Consider the following 24,934-nt stretch of genomic DNA (forward strand, 5'->3'; position numbering starts at 1 on the left):
ATAATATTGCCGTGTTAAACTCATTTTGAGTGCATTTGGACAAAGTTCAGGTTTAATGTTCTTATATATGATTGTGATCTTTTCCTGTTGCACATTACTTTAGATGTCCGTTATACTTACAGTATGGGTATTAATTTATAATCATCTCAAATATGTAAAATTAAGCGTATGGGATACCAACCAACACTATATCAAGAAGCCCCATCCAATATAACACGCTTCCAATCTCCTTTATCCCCAAGAGAACCTCTGATTTGAGCTCTGATTTTGTTCCCCAATTAAGATGTTCTTTTACAAGCCTCATACAACCTGTGCATAGAGAAATCTTCACACATATCATGAAATATTATCCAAAAACTCTTAAAAGAATAATATTGAATTTGAAGAACACGCAATATAAACAGAAACACATGTTAGAAAACATAAAACATCTATTAGTGATTAGAAATAATAATAAAATGCATTGAACCTCGAGCTTAAATCCAAACTATGTTTGTGCGATTAAATAGGCATATATAAAATGTGCAAAATATTTCAACTCGAAAAATGTAAAGCACATATATTAAAATGAAGTAAAAAAAAATTGTATCAGCCCCATGGGCATAAATTAAAAGAAAAGAATTACAAAAAATAAAGGGACGTAGCCCCGAGGTATCATCTAAAGAGAAGGAGCAATCTCCTTGGCCTTCTCAGCATCCTCCTTGGCCTTCTCGGCATCAGCGTCCTCCCCGGATCCCTCTACGTCATCCCGAGCAGCCTCCTCCTCATTATGCCGAACCTGCCATTTGGCCATGAGTTTCGCTTCAAGATGGCCTAAGAAGCTGGTATCGAGGTCGACATTGTTGGCCCAGATTCTGTACATGGCCATGTTGACTACCCGGTCCTTCTTCTCCTTAAACTCCTCGAGAAGAAGACTCTTTTCACCTTCTATGATCTCGAAAGTGGCAGCCTTCTCTTCTTCAAGCTTAGCATCGGTCTCCTTGACCTGGACATTCTCCTGTTCAAGCTCCACGAGCCGGGCACTCATCTTTTCAAGTTCGAAAGACTTGGCCTTTAGCTCCTCAGTCCCTACCTCCACCTTTGCTTTCGCTGCCTTGAGCTGAAGATCCTTCGCCTCCTGAGCATAGGACTTGCTCGAGTGGATCTCATTGTTCAGTTTATAGTTGAGCTGAGCAGAGACAGCAAGAGCCTGGCATACAAAGAAATCAACATTAGCATATGGACCGTCTATAAATATAGCTAGTAGCGAGAAAAGAAAAGTTACTGCGGTAGTAAGCTCGACACTCTTCTCATAAAGTGTGTTGCAGTCTCGGGCGTCGTTCAAAAACTGCCAATGAGGAGCGTCAAAACCGCTAAAGCTCTGGTCCACTCGAGACAGAATGTCCGAGCCCAGCGTAGCCCCATGGGGTCTAGCAACATTGTCAACTACATACTCATCAACATGAGTAGAAACTGACAACTTGCGTGTTATGGAAGCCGAGGGTTTTTTCGGAGGTGGGCCGAGCGTTGAGTGAAACATGATGGGAGGTTGGAGCTCGACCACAGTGGACGCCTCGACCTGAGGAGTCGGCTCCACAGCCGAGCTCGTGGCAGCCGGAGCTGGTGGAGGAGGTGTCTTTTCAGTCCTCTTAAGGACCTTGGCAGGACACTCGGACTTCCGTGAGCCTCTCGGGCGCTTGCTTCTTTTGGCCCCGCCACTCTCAAGGATGTTGTCGAGGTCGGAGTCCATCTCGCCTGCACAGTTACACCACAATATGAGTTATCAAAAAATAAAGTACTCCGCATAATACAAACATACATGGGATAAAAGACAAGTGGAGAGAAACCTAACTGGAACTCTCTCCCGAGCTTGTGCTCAGTGACCACGAAATTCCCCCATCTTTAGAAAAGGCGGGGGGAGTGCCTTCCCTATAGGTGGAAGTCAGCCTCCAAAGGTCCCTATAGTCGTTGGTCCCATATTGGACGACTATCCCGCTCCATACCTCGTTCAGGCTATACATGATATCATATTTCCCGAGCCAGCTATCAAACCTATGTACCATATCATCTACCCAAGACCATACATAGAAATGGTCCCTATCATCCTTACATAATACTAACCTATCGGGTTTATGCTTTAATAGGGAGGGGGACCACATATTCGAGCTAAGGATGACTGTACCTTCATCATCCGAGCCCGAGCTTGAGGCCTTGTCATTGGCTTCATTCCCCGATTGTGGACTCCTATGATGGACTGGAGGTGGAGGCCTCGCATCTCTCCTCGGGGGGAGGTTGCCGGTTGGCAGAGGTACGAGCTCCCACCGGTCGTATTTCTTATTAGACCAATCCGATGTAAACTGATCCTCCCCTAAGAGCCCACACGCCCGGAGCTTGTCTTCATGCAGGAGATATGAAAGGGATCTCCTGCCATAAGGAAGTTGGAGCAGAGTCTCTCTGCGCTCCCTCATCTCCTTGGTAGGGGTAGGGCGATGATAGTTGGCTGGAAAATCAAACACATTTCAACTAAGTACGGGCCTAAAAAAAAAGTTCGAGCAAAGAAAAGAAAGAGGTTGAGATACTTACAAATCTGTCTGAACGAGTAGAATCGAGATGGGGCTAGGCCATCCATCCAGAAGAAGGCCTTCTTGAAGTCAAGAGGGTGATTGGGAAGATCCTCGAACACCTTCTTCTCCTTCAGATAGCTTGAGAGATAGTAGAAGTCGTCTCCTCCCCGAGCTCGGGAAGGATTGCTTTTCAAACAGAAGAGATATAAAATCTCTCCTGGTGAAGGTCCTGCTCACTTCAACTCATGATACAGCGACCTCAGGGCAAACAATACCCTGTAAGAATTGGTGTTGAGCTGGAAAAGGGCCAGCCCAACAAAATCTGTGAAGTCCTTGAAAAAAGACTTCAAGGGCACTACCGCCCCTGCCTTCATGTGCTCCTGGCTCCAAGTTGTGTATCTCATCTTGTTGTCAGGATTTCTATCTCCTGGAGCGCGGCAGCTTCGCTCGTGGGAGGTCGGGGCTCGACACCTTAGCGAGCCTGATAATCCTATACCGTGAAACGCCTGGATAACAGTTATCTGGCCTAGTGATGTAACCAAGCTCCAATAATGCTCGGCTGCGAGGTAGAGGGTTCCCCCATCAGTAAAAACTGAAGATCACCTGGCTTGAAAGCAATCGTCACTTTAAGCGAAGGGTCGAGTGGAATCAGTCTAGGCTCGGTATTCGGATTTGGATGAAGAGGGACCCTTAGTCTTTTCCTTTTCCCTTCTTCGACCTCGTTTATCTGAAGTCGGAAGAGTAGCACCCACATTATTTTGATATAATATAGCCAATAATCACATGATTGCATTGCATTACATATCATACAATATGTATAATTTGAGCATATGCATATTCTTATAAGTGTTTTCATGTATAAGTATAAAAGTTGTGTATGTGATGTCTATATGTATGCTCAATATTATTAACCTTGTGGCATTTGAGTTGTCTTTTATGGGTGTTTGATGTGCTCAAGATATAAGAAAGTATGAAAAATATGGACAAGGCATGGAATTAAGTGATGAAAGTGAGATATAGAAGGCAAAATAGGTTAAGTAGTGAAAAATAGTACAATGTCGATTACTAGTATTTCGGTGTAAAATTGAGTATTTATGGATTTAACAAATGTAATCGAGGTATGATTAAGGTCTCATTGATGATGTAAAAATGGTTTTAGAATCATTAGATCAATTCTTGATGGGAGGTATACATAATCAGTGGTATTGATGCAAAGTCAAAACGAGCTTAGCATAAGTGCGCTACGCTCGATCGGGTAAGCATAACTATTGGGTATGAAGTCATATGGACCTAAGGTTTGGTGTGAGTGTTTTACACATAAGGATAATAGGCCTAGCAGATGATTAAGTCGAAATTATTGAAGCGATAAGGTTTTCATAAGTCAAAAGGTGAAATGATGAGATGAAAGGTGTCAAATTTTGATACAATAAGGCTAAATCATTGAAAATAAAGAATTTTCATCAACCTTATCACTTTGCACGACCATTACTCTGAAAAACAGAGAGAAAATAAAACCAAAAACCATTGCTTGGCTGGTTTGAAGAAATTCTAAGGAGATCCAAGTGAAAGCAAAGCCAAAGAAGTAGATTAAGCTTAGTTCTAGCCTTTTTATGGTAAGTTCTTGTACTTGGAAGTTAAACCATGTTTTTTAATTTTTCTGAAAGCTTATATATGGTGTTTTATCCTTTTTAAGATATTTCTTGGGGTTTCCAAGTGGTTTGAGGTTTAGAAAAGCTTGAAGAGATTGTTTTCGCCGAAAAGTTGCTCGGTAAGTGAAATTTTGTGTTTTATGAGGTTTTTGGGGTTCTTGGAGTACAAGCTGATTTTTAGTTATTTGATTAAGTTTATAAGAGAGTATATATGTTTATAAATGTTTGAATAGATGTGGAGACTCATTTAATTTAGGTGATGATCTAGGAAATTAGAATTTTATCAAAATCGGTATATGATAACTTTATGATGAATTATGTTGGTATTTGGGATATATATGGTTATGGCAGGTTATTTGATGTTGATTATTGGTTGATATTGATATTTTAGGATAGCTAAAATTAAGGGGAAACTCTGTCAAAATTTCTCCAAATGTCTAAGATAAATCTAATGCTCGATCTAGGTGGTTTAAGGCATTTTAGGCATGTTTTGGGTATGAAATTTGATATGATGTTTTATGGGTATTCTTTTTAAATGAGAGTTCAATGTATTATTGCCATCATTATGATGAGAAATCCATGCCATTGTCAGGATAAGCACATCAATACCTAAGACACCACTTGTTACACGGTGAATTATATTTTGGACAGAAGGTAAGTAAAGTACTCAACTGCAACACAAGAATTACATGTTATGTGAAAGTGTGCATTATATGAATATTTTGTGAGTAAGTGGTATTAACATACATTGGCACTTCATCATAAATTTGTATGCATGGCATAATAGTGATATGGTAAATTATTATATGATATAAGACCATGCATGATATTATGATGATTAATCATATGATGCCTTTGCAAGTTTTGTGCAACATAAAAGAAATTTGTAATAAGAAGTTTAAGTTCAGTGCCACTGTTTTGAAAAGGCAAATGAAAGTGTTAATAAGTGTAAACAGAGGCCTATAGTAGGCTTATAGTGGCTGCCCAATAATTTGGGCTAGGTTTTAGTGAACCAATTATATTGTTTGCCATATTTCCATTTTTATTTCTCCTCCATATGAATTATTGTTATATGTATTGACACCATAGTGTGTGGCCGCCTTAACTCTTGAGCCCGACGGGGCAACGATGGAATAAGGTTTTTAATGTGCCCCACTGTGGTGATGGCTAGCCGGAGGAGAACCCATGGAATTTTATATTATATGTGTAACAAGCCCTGCAGGCATTGACCAATTCAAACAGTGTGCACAATATTAAGGGGCCCAAAATTTAAAAAGAAGTTGTGTATGTCCATTGATATTGGGTAATCATTAGCATTGCATGCATTACTTTGCTTACTGAGCTTTAGGCTCACAGTTGTCTTGTGTTGCAGGTAGAGAAAGAAATGTGTGAATGACATGAGGAGAACTGAAGCATGGTCCTGACCCTGATTTGTACATATGAACATATCGACCTTTTGTGGGTTATTTCAGTTATCAGTGAGATGTTTGTAATAAAGTGTGAAATTATGTTTTGAAAATAAATTGGGTTATTTAATACTTATGTATAATATGTTTGAGACACACTTTATGTTTAATGTAAATAATGTGAAATAAGTTTTCAAGTTTAAAAAAAAAAAAAAAAGTCCAGACTTTCGCAGTAATAAATTATGATATAGTTTTAAAACGTAACACCTCAAATATGGTTTTAACTAAAATAAGTGAGGGTGTTACAAGTTGGTATCAGAACGCTATGGTTAAAATGTTCTTGTAGACCGTTCATATGTACACATTGAGGAAAGGATAATGCTCAGTTCACGTGTAAGTTTTATGTGTGCATTTATTATGTGCTGGTTGCATGCATCATGTGCTTTATTGGCTAAATGACATAAGTTATGGACATTTTGTCTTAAAAGATATATAATAACACAGATGGATCGTGAACATGGAATGGGGGCTACTGAAGGCTCTTGCAGTAATAAATATGAACAAGAAATGGCTGAACTTTGAGCGGTAGTGAATAGACAGGCTGAACAAATTGAGAAGTTGTTAGCAGAACAACGAAAAAGGCAAGCACGAACACCACCTACTGAAACTCCAACACCTCCACAAGCTCCACCTCCACAAGCTCCACCTGTAGTGCACCCCATGGAACCACTATATGAACGGTTCCGAAAACAACGCCCACCAGTATTTGAAGGTAGCACTGACCCACTTGACGCACAAGACTGGAAGAGTTCTTTAGAAGACATCTTTGAGTTCATGCAACTAAGTGACAGGGAAAAGGTTTCTTGTGCTGCACATACACTGAAAAAGGATGCTAAGATCTGGTGGGAAGTGGTTAAGCAGACTAGAGAAGTGAATCAGATGACTTGGGCAAAATTTGAACTGGTCTTCAACGAAAAGTTTTATAATGAAGCTGTGTTGACTGCTAAAGTAAGTGAGTTCACTAGATTACAACAAGGGAATCTTTCAGTGGCCGAGTATGCAAGGACATTTGACCGGTTAGCCAAGTTTGCACCAGACTTGGTTAACACTGAAACTAGTAGAGTGAATCGCTTCCTGGAGGGTCTGCAACCAGAATTGGCTAGAGATGTGGATATGGGACGTACAGGGCCTCTTTCTTATGCTCAGGCTGTGGAGAAAGCTTTGAGAGCTGAACACAGAGAAGAAAAGATAACAAAAGCTAAAGCTGCTACTAGCATGCCTCGTAGAGACACTCCATTCAACAAAGAACAAATCCGCTTTCACAATGACAACAAAAGAGGGGCCCAGAATTTCCAATTTAGACAAGGACATAATAAGAAATTTAAAGGAGGTCAGCAAAACAGGCAATCTGGATTCCAAAAAATGCCACGATGTCAAACTTGTGGAAAGAATCATTTCGGGGAGTGCAGGCTTCTAACTAAGAGCTGCTTCAAATGTGGCAAGGGGGATCATTTTATCAAAGATTTTCCATTGATGAAGAACCAACAAATGAAGGATGAACCTCAAAGGACAAATGCTAGGGTGTTCACGATTACTCAGGCTGATGCTGATACCAACAACTCTGTTGTGTCAGGTGATATTTTTGCATCTGGTATTCTCACTCATGCATTAATAGATTCAGGTGCCACGCATTCATTTGCATCATTGACATATGTAAAAAGGTTGGGTAGATCGTGTGAAAAATTGTCAGAAGTTTTTAGTACAATGTTACCATCTGGAGAGATTTTGTATTCTACTCATTGGTTGAGGAGGGTTCCTATTTGCATTGATGGTAGGGAATTATATGCTGATCTAATAATGTTAGAGATGCACGATTATGAGGTGATTTTGGGTATGGATTGGCTTTCAAAGTATAATGTCACTATTGATTGTAGAAGGAAAACTGTGATATTTAAGCCTTCGGAGGAAGATGAGTTTATGTTTACTGGAGCGACATCAAAAAGTTGCATTCCATTAATTTCTGTTATGAAGGCCAGGCGACTGTTGGAAAGTGGATGTGTGGGTTATCTCGCCAGTGTGGTTGACACGTATAAGGAGAAAAAGTTAAAACCGGAAGATGTACCGTTAGTTAGAGATTTCTTAGAAGTATTTCCAGAAGATTTACTGGGATTGCCTCCAGACAGAGAAATTGAATTTGTGATCGAGCTACTTGCTGGTACAGCCCTTGTGTCCAAGGCACCTTATAGAATGGCACCAGCAGAACTAAAGGAATTAAAGATACAATTGCAAGAACTCCTGGATAAAAAGTTTATCAGGCGTATTTTTTCACCATGGGGAGCTCCGGTGCTATTTGTGAAGAAAAAGGATGGGACAATGCGAATGTGTATTGATTATAGAGAATTGAACAAGTTGACAATCAAGAATAAATATCCACTTCCTAGAATTGATGATCTTTTTGATCAATTACAAGGAAGAAGAGTGTTTTCAAAGATTAATTTGAGATCTGGGTATCATCAATTAAAGATTAGAGAAGAGGATGTACCAAAGACTGCATTTCGAACTCGGTATGGCCATTATGAGTTCCTTGTGATGCCATTTGGATTAACTAATGCTCCAGCTGCATCCATGGACTTGATGAACAGGGTGTTTAAGGACTACCTTGATAAGTTTGTAATAGTGTTTATTGACGATATCTTGGTGTATTCTCGATCCCAAGAAGAACATGAGGAACATTTGAGGTTGATGTTGGAGAAATTTAAGAAAAACAACTCTATGCCAAATTTAAGAAATGTGAATTTTGGCTAGAGAAGGTGGCATTTTTGGGCCATATAGTCTCAAAAGATGGTATTTCGGTGGATCCATCAAAGATTGAAGTTGTTAGTAAGTGGAATAGACCAACAAATGTTTCAGAAGTAAGGAGTTTTCTGGGATTAGCAGGCTATTACCGAAGATTTGTTGAAGGATTTTCCAAGATAGCAATGCCATTGACACAACTCATGAGGAAGAATCATAAGTTTGAATGGACTGAAGCTTGTGAGAAAAGTTTTCAAGATTTGAAGCAAAGATTGGTTTCTGCTCCAATACTTACTATTCCATCTGGATCAGAAGGACTTGTGATTTATAGTGACGCTTCAAAGCAAGGTTTAGGGTGTGTGTTGATGCAGAATGGCAAAGTTATAGCTTATGCTTCTAGACAATTGAAGGACTATGAACAGAAGTATCCAACACATGATCTGGAGTTGGCAGCAGTTGTTTTTGCACTAAAGATTTGGAGACATTATCTGTATGGTGAGAAATGCGAAATATATACCGATCATAAAAGTCTCAAGTATTTCTTCACTCAGAAGGAATTAAATATGAGACAAAGGAGATGGTTGGAGCTAGTGAAAGATTATGACTGTCAAATATTTTATCATCCTGGAAAAGCAAATGTAGTTGCAGACGCACTGGGTAGAAAGTCTCATGGTAATGTGTCATTTTTGAGGAAATTGACAAGACCACTTCAGGAGGAAATTTGCAGAGCGGAGATTGAGGTAATCACAGGAAGATTATCAGTGATGACTATTCAGTCTACCTTGTTAGAGAGAATCAAACAAGGTCGATGTGAGGATCCTTACTTGGTGGAACAAAAAGGTGAATTGGAAAGTGGGAAGGTCAATGAGTTTAGTGTGTCATGTAATGGGATGCTAAAGTTCAAGGAAAGAGTTTGTGTCCCTAATAATGAGGAGTTGAAGAGAGAAATCCTTACCGAAGCTCACAATACCTTGTATTCAGTGCATCCGGGGACGACCAAGATGTTTAATGACTTGAAAAGACACTACTGGTGGCCCAACATGAGAAAGGATGTGGTCGAGTTTGTAGCCAAGTGTTTAACCTGTCAACAAGTGAAAGCTGAACATCAGAAACCTGCTGGTTTACTACAACCAATACGGATACCAGAGTGGAAATGGGAAGAGATTACTATGGATTTTGTAGTTGGATTGCCAAAGACTTCTAAACAACATGATGCTATCTGGGTTATAGTAGACCGATATACCAAATCAGCACACTTTCTTCCGGTACGCTTGACTTATACTATGGATCAGTGGGCTGAATTATATGTTCAAGAGATTGTTAGACTTCATGGAGTGCCAGTATCTATAATTTCAGACCGGGATGCTCGATTTACTTCATTGTTTTGGGAAAGTTTGCAGAGAGCATTGGGCACAAAATTAAAGTTTACTACGGCATATCACCCCCAATCTGATGGACAATCTGAAAGGACCATTCAAACTCTTGAAGATATGCTTCGAGCTTGTGTCCTAGATTTTCAAGGATCATGGGAGAAGTATTTGTGTCTGATAGAGTTTTCTTATAACAATAGCTTTCATGCAATGATTGGTGTAGCACCGTATGAAATGTTATATGGCAGAAAATACAGATCACCAATTCATTGGGATGAAATGGGAGAAAGAAAGTATCTTGGTCCAGATCTGGTCAGAAGGACAACTGAAGCAGTAGAGAAGATAAGAAAAAGAATGTTAACTGCTCAGAGTTACGCTGATTGAAAGCGAAGAGATGTGGAGTTCAACATTGGGGACAAGGTATTTCTGAAAATTGCCCCTATGAAAGGAGCAATGAGGTTTGGAAAGAAAGGGAAGTTAAGCCCAAGATTTATTGGACCTTTTGAAGTATTGGAAAAGGTGGGAAAGGTAGCCTATAGACTGGCATTACCGCCATCACTGTCAAATGTCCACGATGTTTTTCATGTCTCATTATTGAGAAAATACGTGCCAGATCCTTCACATGTGCTAAACTACGAGCCAATAGAAGTTGAACAAGACCTAGCATATGAAGAAAAACCAGTGAAAATTCTTGACAGAAAAGAGAAAGAGTTGAGAAATAAGAAGATTTCACTGGTTAAGGTCTTGTGGAGAAGTTCAAACATTGAGGAAATGACATGGGAACGGGAAGATGAAATGAGATCTAAATGTTAGAAATTTATTGGGGTCACAATTGTATATATAAAATGTGTGTTGGGTCATCATATAAATGAGTCGAAATTATGTGGTCTATTTTGGAATAAAGTTTATGACTTAAGGGCATGATTGTCATGATTTTAATATGTGGATACCAATTAGACAATTTCTGATTTGATGAGGGGCCAAATTAGAAATAGTTAATAAATATTACTAACTGTTTTGGAGTTGGTAATATAACAGGTAATGGTCCCCATTTTTGCATTGTATCGTATTTTTCAGATTCCTGAATCCCCATCATCAGGAAAATAAGGCTTCAAAGGTTTTTGATACAAAATTGGAAGATCATACCCTTTTACAAACGATTCAATGGACTCCGGTACGCTTCCGCTCATCTTTAATTCTATAGTTAGATTTCTCATGAATTAATTAGGGCTAAATACAGATTAAAGTTTTTCTAACATGTGGTATCAAGAGCATCCCTAAATTAGTTCTTGAGAATTTATGGTATTATTGGTCTTCCATGAAATTCTTTTTGCCGTTGTGCATATGTATATTTTTATTTGAGATTAAATTTGTTAATGATTTATTCAGTTTGTGCCAATTGAAATAATACGATTTGGGTTTTAATCGTTTCTGCCGAATATATATTTTTCTGGTTTGTTTGGTTGTAATCATTCGATTACTAATATATCGCATAAGTTAGAATGCATATATTAGTCACATATATATATGATAGATTCAGATATATGTACCAATTACGTTTGGCAATTATGTTCTGTGGCAAATATATATTCATAGATCAAGGGCATATACATATATATGAATACATTATACCAATTACGATTCAGTATAATGTTTGATTGCATCCTTAACTTCATGCAAATCAGTATATGGGCTGGCGTACTGTATTGTCGTTAATCAATGGCATATATATATATGGTTTTGTTCTCAGATTTAATCATATAATTTTGTCTTGCATAGTTTTTTAGTTCTTTTTCGGTGCTGTATATATTTTGTGATACAGTGGCTTTGTTTTATTATGGTTGTTATTAGTATTTTATTAAATATATAACAGTTTAAGTAATAATAATAATAATAATAATAATAATAATAATAATAATAATAATAATAATACAGTAACAATTTAATTCAAATTTTGGTTTTAGAATTTTGTAAGGATATCTAATATTTAGTTCAATTAATTGAAACAAAATATCACCAAAGTGATCTCTTTTGTGTAGATTAATTTAATAAAAATATCAAGATAATTGTGTGTATGTAATTCATGTATTTATTAACTGACCCAAAGGTAAGTTAATATTTGACAGAGTTTCATACATACATATGGTGATAAATGTGTGACAATTATAAGGTATTTTTGTGTGAATAATATGTTAGTCCAAAGATTGCATATTATTTGACATAACTTATTGTCAATGTTTGATCGCTATAACAAGAGTACCGCTTACAATTAATATTATTTTCCAAAGACTTGATATTAATGATGTGTTTGGTATCTTGAGATGGGATTAACCATCATTTGAATTTATTGTTTTATTTGGTTTTTTATATGAGCATGTTAATTTATGTAATTGTATTGTTCTTTTCCAGCTGTTGCTTCTGTATCTGCTAATCTTAATTCGGTGCCGGTCCTTAATGGTAATAACTTTAAGGACTGGAAGGAGAACATTTTCATTGTTCTTGGCTGCATGGATCTTGACCTTGCATTAAGGATGGATCGGCCTGCTTCTCTTACGGATGCCAGTACCTCCGAGCAAAGGAGGATTTATGAGAAGTGGGACCGTTCAAACCGCATGAGTCTTATGATCATCAAGCGCGGCATACCTGAGGCTTTTAGGGGTGCGGTGTCCGAGGAGGTCACCGATGCCACAACTTTCCTTGCTGAAATTGAGAAATGCTTTGCAAAAAGCGATAAGGCGGAAACAAGTACTCTTTTAAAGAAACTTATTTCCGTGAGGTTTAAGGGCAAGGAGAACATAAGGGAGTACATTATGGAAATGTCTCACCTTGCTTCAAAGTTGAAGGCACTAAAGCTTGAGCTTTCAGATGACTTGCTTGTGCATTTAGTGCTTATCTCTCTTCCTCCACAATTCAGTCAATTCAAGGTCAGTTACAACTGTCAAAGGGAGAAGTGGACTCTTAATGAGCTCATTTCATTTTGTGTTCAAGAGGAAGAAAGATTGAAGCAAGAGAATACTGAAAGTGCTCATTTGGCAAGCACCTCTAAAGATAAGGGCAAGAAAAGGAAATCTGAGAATGAAGCTGCTAAGGGTCCAACCCAAAAGAAACAACAGAAGGATTCAGATGGTTGTTTCTTTTGTAACAAGCCTGGACATGTGAAGAAAAATTGTAACAAGTATCACGCATGGCGTGCAAAGAAAGGTACATTTCTTACTTTGGTCTGTTCTGAGGTAAATTTAGCTTCAGTACCAAGAAACACTTGGTGGTTAGATTCCAGTGCTACTACTAACATCAGTGTTTCAATGCAGGGTTGCCTGAGTTACCGAAAGCCAAGTGATGCTGAAAGAAGCATTTATGTGGAAGACGGCAAGTCGGTGAATGTGGAAGCAATAGGGCATTTTAGGTTGTTGTTAAGTGCTGGTTACTATTTGGACTTAATAGATACTTTTGTTGTACCGTCATTTAGGCGGAATTTGGTTTCTGTTTCTTGTTTGGACAAATTAGGTTATTGTTGTTCATTTGGAAACAACTGCTTTAGTTTATCTATTAATTCAAATACTGTTGGAACCGGTTCTCTTATGGTTTATGACAACTTATATTTGCTTGACACCGTTGCTTCTTATAATGAAACCTTAAATGTGGAATCACGTGGTACTAAGCGTAAAATAGATAATGAAAAATCAAGTTCCTTATGGCACAAACGGTTAGGTCACATCTCTAGAAATAGATTTGAGCGACTTATGTCTGATGGAATCTTGGATTCAATTGAATTTTCAGACTTTGATGTTTGCATTGAATGCATCAAAGGCAAACAGATCAAAACAAAGAAATTAGGTGCGAAAAGAGCTATGGACGTCTTAGAGTTGATACATACGGACATTTGTGGGCCATTTCCTACACCTTCTTGGAATGGTCAACAATATTTTGTATCATTCATAGATGATTACTCGAGATATGTGTACCTATTTCTACTTCATGAAAAGTCTCAAGTCTTGGACGTGTTCAAATCTTTTAAGGCTGAAGTTGAGAATCAACTTAGCAAAAGAATAAAGCAAGTCAGGTCTGACCGTGGTGGTGAGTACTGTGGTAGATATGATGGATCAGGTGAACAACGTCCAGGACCTTTTGCCAGATATCTAGAGGAGTGTGGAATTGTCCCACAGTACACTATGTCGGGATGTCCTAGCATGAATGGTGTTTCTAAAAGACGAAATCGTACTCTTAAAGATATGGTAAGGAGTATGATCAGTCATTCAACCTTACCAGAATCACTCTGGGGAGAGGCACTTAAGACAGCAGCCTACATTTTGAATAGGGTACCAACTAAAGCAGTTGCAAAAACACCTTATGAGCTTTGGACGGGGCGAAAGCCTAGTCTTAAGCACTTTCACGTTTGGGGATGTCCAGCTGAAGCTAGGCCTTATAGGCCAAATGAAAAGAAGCTGGAACCCAAAACTGTGAGCAGCTACTTTATTGGATATTCTGAGCGATCTAGGGGTTTCAAGTTTTATGATCCCAAAGTAAGGAATATATTTGAAACGGGAACTGCAAAGTTTTTTGAGGATATTGAGTTTGGGGGGAGAAATACGGTTAAGGACTTTGTTTTTTAGGAGGATTTAGAATCAACCACTCTTCTTGAAGATGAGTTGATTTCTATTCCATTAGTTGCTTTTGACAATGTTCAGGATTGCAATCTTGATATTGATCAAGTTTTAGATCAAGAGCAACCAAACATAGTCAATCAAACCCCAGAGGTACAAACTCAACAACCTCAAGAACAAGTGCCTTTGCGACGATCCACTAGAGAAAGAAGAAATACTATTAATCCAGATGAATACATAGTGTATCTTCAAGAACATGAGGATGACATTGGAATGATGGAAGATGATCCAATGGACTTTCATCAGGCCATGAAAATTTCTAACTTTCAAAAGTGGAATGAAGCAATGAATGAAGAGTATAAGTCTATGCAAGACAATAAAGTTTGGGAGCTTGTCCCATTACCAGAAGGAAAGAAAAAAATTGGTTGCAAATGGATTTTTAAGACAAAACAGGATTCAAAAGGTAATGTGGAAAGGTATAAAGCTCGTCTTGTAGCAAAAGGATATACTCAAAAGGAAGGGATTGACTTTAAGGAGACCTTTTCTCCAGTTTCATCAAAGGACTCTTTTAGGACAATCATGGCACTTGTTGCACATTATGATTTAGAGCTTCATCAAATGGATGTGAAAACAGCATTTCTCAATGGAAACATTGATGAAACAATATATATGATCCAGCCTGAAAACTTTCTGTCAGGAGCCCCAAAGAAGATGGTTTGCAAATTGACCAAATCCATTTATGGGCTCAAACAAGCTTCCCGTCAATGGTACCACAAATTTCATCAAGTGATTCTCTCGTTTGGTTTTGAGATGAATGTTGTTGATGACTGTGTGTATCACAAGTTTAGTGGGAGTAAACACGTTTTCCTGGTTTTGTATGTTGATGACATACTGCTTGCCACAAATGATATAGGCATGTTGCACGAAACCAAGAGATTTCTGTCAAGAAATTTTGAGATGAAAGATCTTGGTGACGCCTCTTTTGTTTTAGGAATTCAAATACATCGAGACCGTTCTCGAGGTATTCTTGGATTATCACAAAAGAGCTATATCTATAAAGTACTCAAAAGGTTTGGCATGCAAAATTGTAGACCAGGTGATACCCCTGTCGTTAAAGGAGACAAATTTAGTCTTAAGCAATGCCCTAAAGCAAGCCTTGAAATTCAAGAAATGCAAAAGATTCCCTACGCTTCAGCTGTTGGGAGTCTAATGTATGCTCAAGTTTGTACGCGTCCGGATATAGCGTACATTGTTGGAGTGTTAGGCAGATACTTAAGCAATCCAGGAATTGATCACTGGAAAGCAGCCAAAAAGGTTATGAGATATTTGAAGAGAACAAGAGATTACATGCTCACATATAGGAGGTCAAATCACTTTGAGATCATTGGATATTCTGACTCCGACTTTGCGGGATGCCAAGATAGTAGGAGATCCACTTCCAGCTACATATATCTGTTAGGTGGTGGAGCTATATCATGGAGGAGTGCAAAACAAACACTCATTACTTCATCCACCATGGCAGCAGAGTTTGTTGCATGTTATGAGGCATCCAACCAAGGTATATGGCTGAGAAACTTTGTCACCGGGCTGCGCATTGTGGATGGAATTGAAAGACCACTTAAGTTGTATTGTGACAATAAGTCAGCTGTATTGTATTCCAACAACAAGAGGAGCTCGACAAAGTCAAAACATATTGACATCAAGTTCCTTGTTGTAAAAGAAAGGGTACAGAGTGGACGGATTTGTATAGAACACTTAGGTACAAACTCCATGATAGCAGACCCCCTTACTAAGGGTTTGCCACCCAAGGTCTTTCATGAGCACACTGCTCGTATGGGTGTTTTAGAGTATGGGGATATCTAGATTCAGTGGGAGTTTTTCTTTATTATCCTTTGTGTTTTATTTGTTTCATGAAACTTGTGTAATTGGATATTTTTCTGATCAGAAATTATGTTATTCAGTTTATTTCACTTTGTACATTAAGCTAAAGTTTTGATCTCTATAAAGTAAAGTAGGACCAATTGAAAATTGACATGAATAGATCACCATGCATGTAATTTTCATACCACATTATCATGATTGATCTATGTCATTTAATTGTGTCGGTATATGTGACCATTGATGGGTTTAGTTGTGATTGATACAACGAAAATCGCTTTGATCCTATGTTGATATAGTTAATGGACGAGATTGCATATGCCTACGGTTATGATGACAAAGTTATGAGCTCAATAAGGTTAACACATTTATATATATACATATGTGGCCCAGTGGGAGATTGTTAGAAATTTATTGGGGTCACAATTGTATATATAAAATGTGTGTTGGGTCATCATATAAATGAGTCGAAATTATGTGGTCTATTTTGGAATAAAGTTTATGACTTAAGGGCATGATTGTCATGATTTTAATATGTGGATACCAATTAGACAATTTCTGATTTGATGAGGGGCCAAATTAGAAATAGTTAATAAATATTACTAACTGTTTTGGGAGTTGGTAATATAACAGGTAATGGTCCCCATTTTTGCATTGTATCGTATTTTTCAGATTCCTGAATCCCCATCATCAGGAAAATAAGGCTTCAAAGGTTTTTGATGCAAAATTGGAAGATCATACCCTTTTACAAACGATTCAATGGACTCCGGTACGCTTCCGCTAATCTTTAATTCTATAGTTAGATTTCTCATGAATTAATTAGGGCTAAATACAGATTAAAGTTTTTCTAACACTAAATACCCAGAGCTATTTGGGTAAGAGAAATTTCGAGGACGAAATTTTTATAAGGTGTAGAGGATTGTAGCACCCACATTATTTTGATATAATATAGCCAATAATCATATGATTTCATTGCATTACATACCATACAATATGTATAATTTGAGCATATGCATATTCTTATAAGTGTTTTCATGTATAAGTATAAAAGTTGTGTATGTGATGTCTATATGTATGCTCAATATTATTAACCTTGTGGCATTTGAGTTGTCTTTTATGGGTGTTTGATGTGCTCAAGATATAAGAAAGTATGAAAAATATGGACAAGGCATGGAATTAAGTGATGAAAGTGAGATATAGAAGGCAAAATAGGTTAAGTAGTGAAAAATAGTACAATGTCGATTACTAGTATTTCGGTGTAAAATTGAGTATTTATGGATTTACCAAATGTAATCGAGGTATGATTAAGGTCTCATTGATGATTTAAAAATGGTTTTAGAACCATTAGATCAATTATTGATGGGAGGTATACATAATCAGTGGTATTGATGCAAAGTCAAAACGAGCTTAGCATAAGTGCGCTACGCTCGATCGGGTAAGCATAACTATTGGGTATGAAGTCATATGGACCTAAGGTTTGGTGTGAGTGTTTTACACATAAGGATAATAGGCCTAGCAGATGATTAAGTCGAAATTATTGAAGTGATAAGGTTTTCGTAAGTCAAAAGGTGAAATGATGAGATGAAAGGTGTCAAATTTTGATACAATAAGGCTAAATCATTGAAAATAAAGAATTTTCATCAACCTTATCACTTTGCACGACCATTACTCTGAAAAACAGATAGAAAAGAAAACCAAAAACCATTTCTTGGCTGGTTTGAAGAAATTCTAAGGAGATCCAAGTGAAAGCAAAGCCAAAGAAGTAGATTAAGCTTAGTTCTAGCCTTTTTATGGTAAGTTCTTGTACTTGGAAGTTAAACCATGTTTTTTAATTTTTCTGAAAGCTTATATATGGTGTTTTATCCTTTTTAAGATATTTCTTGGGGTTTCCAAGTGGTTTGAGGTTTATAAAAGCTTGAAGAGATTGTTTTCGGCGAAAAGTTGCTCGGTAAGTGAAATTTTGTGTTTTATGAGGTTTTTGGGGTTCTTGGAGTACAAGCTGATTTTTGGTTATTTGATTGAGTTTATAAGAGAGTATATATGTTTATAAATGTTTGAATAGATGTGGAGACTCATTTAATTTAGGTGATGATCTAGGAAATTAGAATTTTATCAAAATCGGTATATGATAACTTTATGATGAATTATGTTGGTATTTGGGATATATATGGTTATGGCAGGTTATTTGATGTTGATTATTGGTTGATATTGATATTTGAGGATAGCTCAAATTAAGGGGAAACTCTTTCAAAATTTCTCAAAATGTCTAAGATAAATCTAATGCTCGATCTAGGTGGTTTAAGGCATTTTAGGCATGTTTTGGGTATGAAATTTTATATGATGTTTTATGGGTATTCTTTTTAAATGAGAGTTCAATGTATTATTGCCATCATTATGATGAGAAATCCATGCCATTTTCAGGATAAGCACATCAATACCTAAGACACCACTTGTTACACGGTGAATTATATTTTGGACAGAAGGTAAGTAAAGTACTCAACTGCAACACAAGAATTACATGTTATGTGAAAGTGTGCATTATATGAATATTTTGTGAGTAAGTGGTATTAACATACATTGGCACTTCATCATAAATTTGTATGCATGGCATAATAGTGATATGGTAAATTATTATATGATATAAGACCATGCATGATATTATGATGATTAATCATATGATGCCTTTGCAAGTTTTGTGCAACATAAAAGAAATTTGTAATAAGAAGTTTAAGTTCAGTGCCACTGTTTTGAAAAGGCAAATGAAAGTGTTAATAAGTGTAAACGGAGGCCTATAGTAGGCTTATAGTGGCTGCCCAATAATTTGGTCTAGGCTTTAGTGAACCAATTATATTGTTTGCCATATTTCCGTTTTTATTTCTCCTCCATATGAGTTATTGTTATATGTATTGCCACCATAGTGTGTGGCCGCCTTAACTCTTGAGCCCGACGGGGCAACGATGGAATAAGGTTTTTAATGTGCCCCACTGTGGTGATGGCTAGCCGGAGGAGAACCCATGGAATTTTATATTATATGTGTAACAAGCCCTGCAGGCATTGACCAATTCAAACAGTGTGCACAATATTAAGGGGCCCAAAATTTAAAAAGAAGTTGTGTATGTCCATTGATATTGGGTAATCATTAGCATTGCATGCATTACTTTGCTTACTGAGCTTTAGGCTCACAGTTGTCTTGTATTGCAGGTAGAGAAAGAAATGTGTGAATGACATGAGGAGAACTGAAGCATGGTCCTGACCCTGATTTGTACATATGAACATATCGACATTTTGTGGGTTATTTCAGTTATCAGTGAGAAGTTTGTAATAAAGTGTGAAGTTATGTTTTGAAAATAAATTTGGTTATTTAATACTTATGTATAATATGTTTGAGACACACTTTATGTTTAATGTAAATAATGTGAAATAAGTTTTCAAGTTTAAAAAAAAAAAATGTCCAGACTTCCGCAGTAATAAATTATGATATAGTTTTAAAACGTAACACCTCAAATATGGTTTTAACTAAAATAAGTGAGGGTGTTACAGGAAGTGATCTCGAGTGTCCTCTTGTTCACGCCTCAGTTCGTGCTCCCGAATTAAACGTTGATTCCGGGTAAAAGGAGATTCCGGGCTCAGAGTTACTGGTGAGTAGGGAATTGTGAGCTTTGACCCCCACCACTTTCCCGAATTCTGCGGCATCTAACAAGAAATTAAAAGGGTGAGGGCCAAGCGAACAAGAAGTATAGAGATAAATAATACCTAAGCTCGAATGATCGAGGCTACAAGGCAAGCTCGATCCAAAGGACGAGACCAGTCCCAGAGCGTGTGTTCCACCGAAGAGAAGGAAGGTGGATATGTCATGGGAAATCCTGAAATATTAGGGAAGAAAGGTGGCGATTATTAAAAAGGTGATATTTTTGGGAATCATGCATTCCTTAAAGACACACCCTAATTTTGTACTCGATATCTTGGCGTGCAAGATACGGTTCCTAAAATTTGAAAACCCAAAAAAGGAACCCTTTTTGGACCCTTTTTCACAGAAACTGGGTTTGAACCTAATGTCCATCAGTCGAAGCACCCTAATCCTAGTGTGTTAAACTAGTGAATGGATAAATGGGACGAGAGTAAATCCTAATGCTTACGGTGTAACAGAAGCATGAGCATCCATAAAAAAAAATGTGTATATATATAACGCAAAGAAACCATAAACCGAAAACTTACACAATGTAATCGGTGGAAACAGAGAAATGGATGATTGAACGAGCGGTTGCAAGTACGATCTCACTGATTCAAAAAGTCCCATCGTGTTTTGTCTTCTCGGCTTGGAGAACATGCAAGAATCAGACAAGAATGATTCTGGTTTTTTCTCTCTAAAAGTTTGAATGTAAAGGAAAAATGAAGAAGACAACCAGAAACTTATTTATAGGCCCACGGGGACGAAAGAGAACTAATCTGAGCCATTGGCCAGATTCTGTATCAAATCTGACGGTCAGGGAATAGTGAAGTGATGGTACCCAAAAGGAGGGCAGGCGGATGGACATGGGCAGAGTTTCAAGGCACTCAAGTACCTTGAATAAGCAATACCCAACTAACGCGTGTCCATACTCGAGTGTGTGATGGAACAGTTCCCGAAGAAATTAGTTCAAAAGTTTCCTTCTCATGGGATTCGAACCAATACTTTTGAGGAGGCAAAATGTTACACCCAGATTTCGAGACCTGAGATTGTGACCTTGAAAGCTGGACTTGTCAAGTGTGAGCTCGAGATATCTAACGCACATCGTGGTCCAGATGTCAAACCCTCGAAGCAAGGTGGCAACCTCGAAGTTATTTCTAAGCTCGAAAGACGTAGCATTGGGAGTATATCCGTTGTCGGGTGTCTTCGAATCAAGTAGCCTGAGCTTGGCATGGGTATAAGCTTGGAATGTAACAGCCTCGGTGGTATTTACCTGCTCCGAGCTGGTCTTGGGGTAAGGTGGCTAGCTCATAATGTATTTAAAGACCTGGTCCGACATGATACTAATTACCGATCTCGAACGACGTAATGGGTCATCTGATGAGACGTGTTCTATGCGTTTAAAAATATTTATTGTTGTAACTTCCCTACATTAAAGGGATATTAACTAGTCCGTTATACGTCTCCTGGTCTTCAGGGGACGTTTCCTTGTATATAGGTTGTATATAGGAGTTACAAAATTTAATGTCATTATTCCCATTAATGAAGAGGAGTAGCTTCCCGAAATATGTGGGAACGAACTCTGAGAACCCTCTATAAATAGATAGATAATGGACACTTAGAGGGGACATATTTTTGATCTCTTGAGAGAATTTCTAGAGAATTCATCCTGAAGAATTTCCTGAAATATTCAAAGTCTTAATAAAATTGACTCGTGGACTAGGCAGAGTTAACTACTGAACCACGTAAAATTCTCGTTGTTATTCTGTATTATTTACCTGCGCCATTGTTCATGTTGTTTAATTGCTCTACATTTTAAGTTGACGAAAAACGGCGTCAACAAGTTCCACAACCTCCAATGGCTTAAATATATAATATGGTGAAAAGTCATTTTTGCCCCTAGGTCAAATAAAATTTTCTAAAGGCTCCCAAGGGTAAAACCGTCATTTCCCGCCTATTTCGTTAATCATAATTAACACCCTCCAATTCCTGCTATTCTCGATATTCTCAAATACCAATAACTCATATCCCGTTACCCTTTAATTTCCAGCAACGCTCTAATCACCAAATTACCCCGAGACTCACCCTGAGCCCTGAACTTAATCCCGTTATGACCAAATCGCTAACTTGCACTCAAAGATCGTCTCACACCAAATGACTCGAACAAATCCACATTATAATGTGGCCTCAACAATAGATCACCGACATGCATACAAATATACAATTACACCCTCGACGGGCCAAATTACCAAAATGCCCCTATGATGAAATGTGGACCCACATGCATACATTTAACATCATATTATAATATAATTCACACAAACATGCATATAATAATTTAATGGCATAATAAATCAATTATGGCCCTCCCGGCCTACTAATCCAACTATTAAACCACATTAGGGATTTCAGGGCATTACACCGGTGGAATGCCCTATTATTACCGGCAGAAGCCTCTGCCTCTAATACTCCCTTCTGTTGTAGTGTCAAGCCCCACACCACACAGCATGATGCGGTTTGAGAAATATACAATTCATAATACACCATAAAGAGTTTAGAACCATTACTACTAAGTGCAATATTATCAAAGAATTTGATACTATTACTACTAAAAGAAAATTAATTCAATACTTAAGTTCAATTATTAATAAAGATTTAGCATTGTTTCAATCGAAAAAATACTTAGGACTCATAAAGTGCAACCGTTAACAATTAATTATGTAGTATTACCATTAAAAAATTAATTTGATACTTAAGTACGATTATTAATAATGATTTTGTATTATTACTGTAAATTGAAAAAAATTAAAATTTATTTTTTTATTTATTAAATATTTTTTTTAAATAATAATTTTTTTTTTTTTGACATGTGATCCTATATATATTTGTCATGTATATCTTAGTTGACACTTAATATGCTTACGGGATATTTAACATCTAAAATGACTAACTTACAACAAACTATTAAGGGAATGAGGTTTTGCAACTAAATTTTTTTATTAGAGGATTTTTCACAACTTTTGTAAAAGAATATAAAGTTTTGCCGCAAACATCCATTATAAAAATAACTTTTCATGTTGTAACTATATCAAGTGAAATGCTTTTCATATCAACACTACATTGGATTAGTTCCAAAATCAAAAGTTTATACAACAAGCATTGAGTGTCAATTCTTGACGAAAACATAAAAGACTAGTTATTCTAATTTTTGGATTATTTAAAAAATAATTGTTTTTTATATATATTTTTTAAACGTTTATTTTTTTTATAATTTTACGGCCATTTTTCCCAAAAATATGCTCTTATTTTTTCAAATATAAAGTTTTGGAAAAAATATTAATTCTATAGGACAACCCAAGTCTCTAAACATTATACATAAAACTTAGTAATATATTTACCTTTTCTTATAAATTTAATAAGACAAAAACATAACATTTATAGAGTAATTAGAAACAAAATATATGTATTATTTTGCAGGTTATTTGTAGCAATATATAATACTAAATTATTATTAATAATTATACTTAAGTATTAAATTAATTTTTTTTACTGTAATAATACTAATTTTTTTACTGAAATTTGTAAATCAATTAATTTTTTTGACAGCAATTATAAAAAATTTCGTACTATTACAACTAAAAGAAAATTAATTTGATACTTTAGTACCAACAAAAATTTTGTATTTTTGTTCTCAAAAAAATTAATTTAGTATTTAAGTACAAGTATTAATAAGATTTGGTAAATATTATCACTGCAGAAACTATAGTATAAATTAATAAGTTAGTATTATTAACATGTTGCAGTCATATCAAATAATCCCATGCTATATACAACTAGTGATAGACTATAAGTTAAGCATTGGAGCACGCTTATATATAAAGTATGGATATGAAAGATAGAACATTGATTTTGTTTGGGCTAAAAGAAATATTAGTAAGAGGATATATATTGTTCTGATGCAGATAAATTCGAAAGTCTAAGTTTTGGTTAGAAGCAGGATCCATGGTTAATGGAATAAAAGGATGATAATTTATATATATATATATATATATCTCAAACAAAGCACCAAGTGAAATACATTAATTACAATTAAGAATATTTTTTTTTTTGTCAAGAAAGGAGGAGGGATCTTTTCCATTCAAGAAAGCTTATCGTCTAGCCTAAGGACATACTTAGCAAATCCATGTGCTTTAACATTAAAGTTACAACTACCACAAGAAAGATATATCCCCGAAAAGTTAGACAATAAAACTTTTATATCCGAAAAAATGATTCCTATCTCATTGTCATATACAGTAGTAGTATTATCCAAAATTCGAACAAAGACAATGAGTAAGTGAGTAAGTGAATAAAACTATAATAGGTAGGTGAATTCCTCAAACCCATGTAATCACTATAAATACATCAACATATATAATTTATTATAAAGAGAGTCTATAAGGTCGATGCCCCATACCACGAAAGGCCATGGGGAAGTCAACATGGTCAGCTCAGATGGTGGAGCTCGGGGTATCATGGCGAATCTCTGGCATTTGTCACATTTCTTCACGTACTCGAAAGAATCTGTTTTGATGGTTGGCCAGAAATATCCTTGGTGTATGATCTTCTTGGACAAGCTATGCCCCCCGGTGTGATCTCCGCAAAATCCTTCATGAATTTCTTCAATGATCTTCTTAGCTTCGGGAGGGGTTACGCACCTAAGTAACGGCATGGAATATCCCCTTCTGTATAGCTTTCCGTCCAAAATGGTGTAACGGGGAAGTTGATACATCAACTTTCGAGCCTGGTTCCGATCTTTTGGGAGGACTCCATTTTTGAGATAATCAACTATTGGGGTCATCCAGGTCGGCTCTGTTTCGATCATACACACATCTTCCTCTTCTGGCTCGTTAATGTTAGGTGCTGATAGGTGTTCTATGGGTACAACATTCAGCTCCTCATTTTCGGTGGATGTGGCGAGTCGAGCTAAGGCATCTGCATTTGAGTTCCGTTCTCGGGGAACCTGTTCGATTGCGTAAGACTCGAAA

General features: G+C 36.8%; 1 protein-coding gene and 1 long non-coding RNA gene across 2 annotated transcripts; both read left to right on the top strand.

The window, feature by feature from the left end:
- The first annotated feature begins 4,073 nt into the window (after positions 1-4,073).
- Positions 4,074-5,777, top strand: LOC133789451 (uncharacterized). The gene is made up of 4 exons (XR_009873556.1): positions 4,074-4,156; positions 4,237-4,311; positions 4,785-4,846; positions 5,565-5,777. It is a non-coding gene; the product is annotated as an uncharacterized LOC133789451 (long non-coding RNA).
- Positions 5,778-6,115: 338 nt separating this feature from the next.
- LOC133791356 (uncharacterized) lies at positions 6,116-19,774 on the top strand. The gene is made up of 3 exons (XM_062229285.1): positions 6,116-6,145; positions 6,199-7,231; positions 19,442-19,774. The coding sequence occupies exons 1-3, from the start codon at positions 6,116-6,118 to the stop codon at positions 19,459-19,461; spliced, it is 1,083 nt and encodes a 360-aa protein (XP_062085269.1). The 3' UTR covers positions 19,462-19,774.
- Positions 19,775-24,934: the final 5,160 nt, after the last annotated feature.

This window comes from Humulus lupulus, chromosome 7 (genome assembly GCF_963169125.1).
Source record: "Humulus lupulus chromosome 7, drHumLupu1.1, whole genome shotgun sequence".
NCBI lineage: Eukaryota > Viridiplantae > Streptophyta > Magnoliopsida > Rosales > Cannabaceae > Humulus > Humulus lupulus.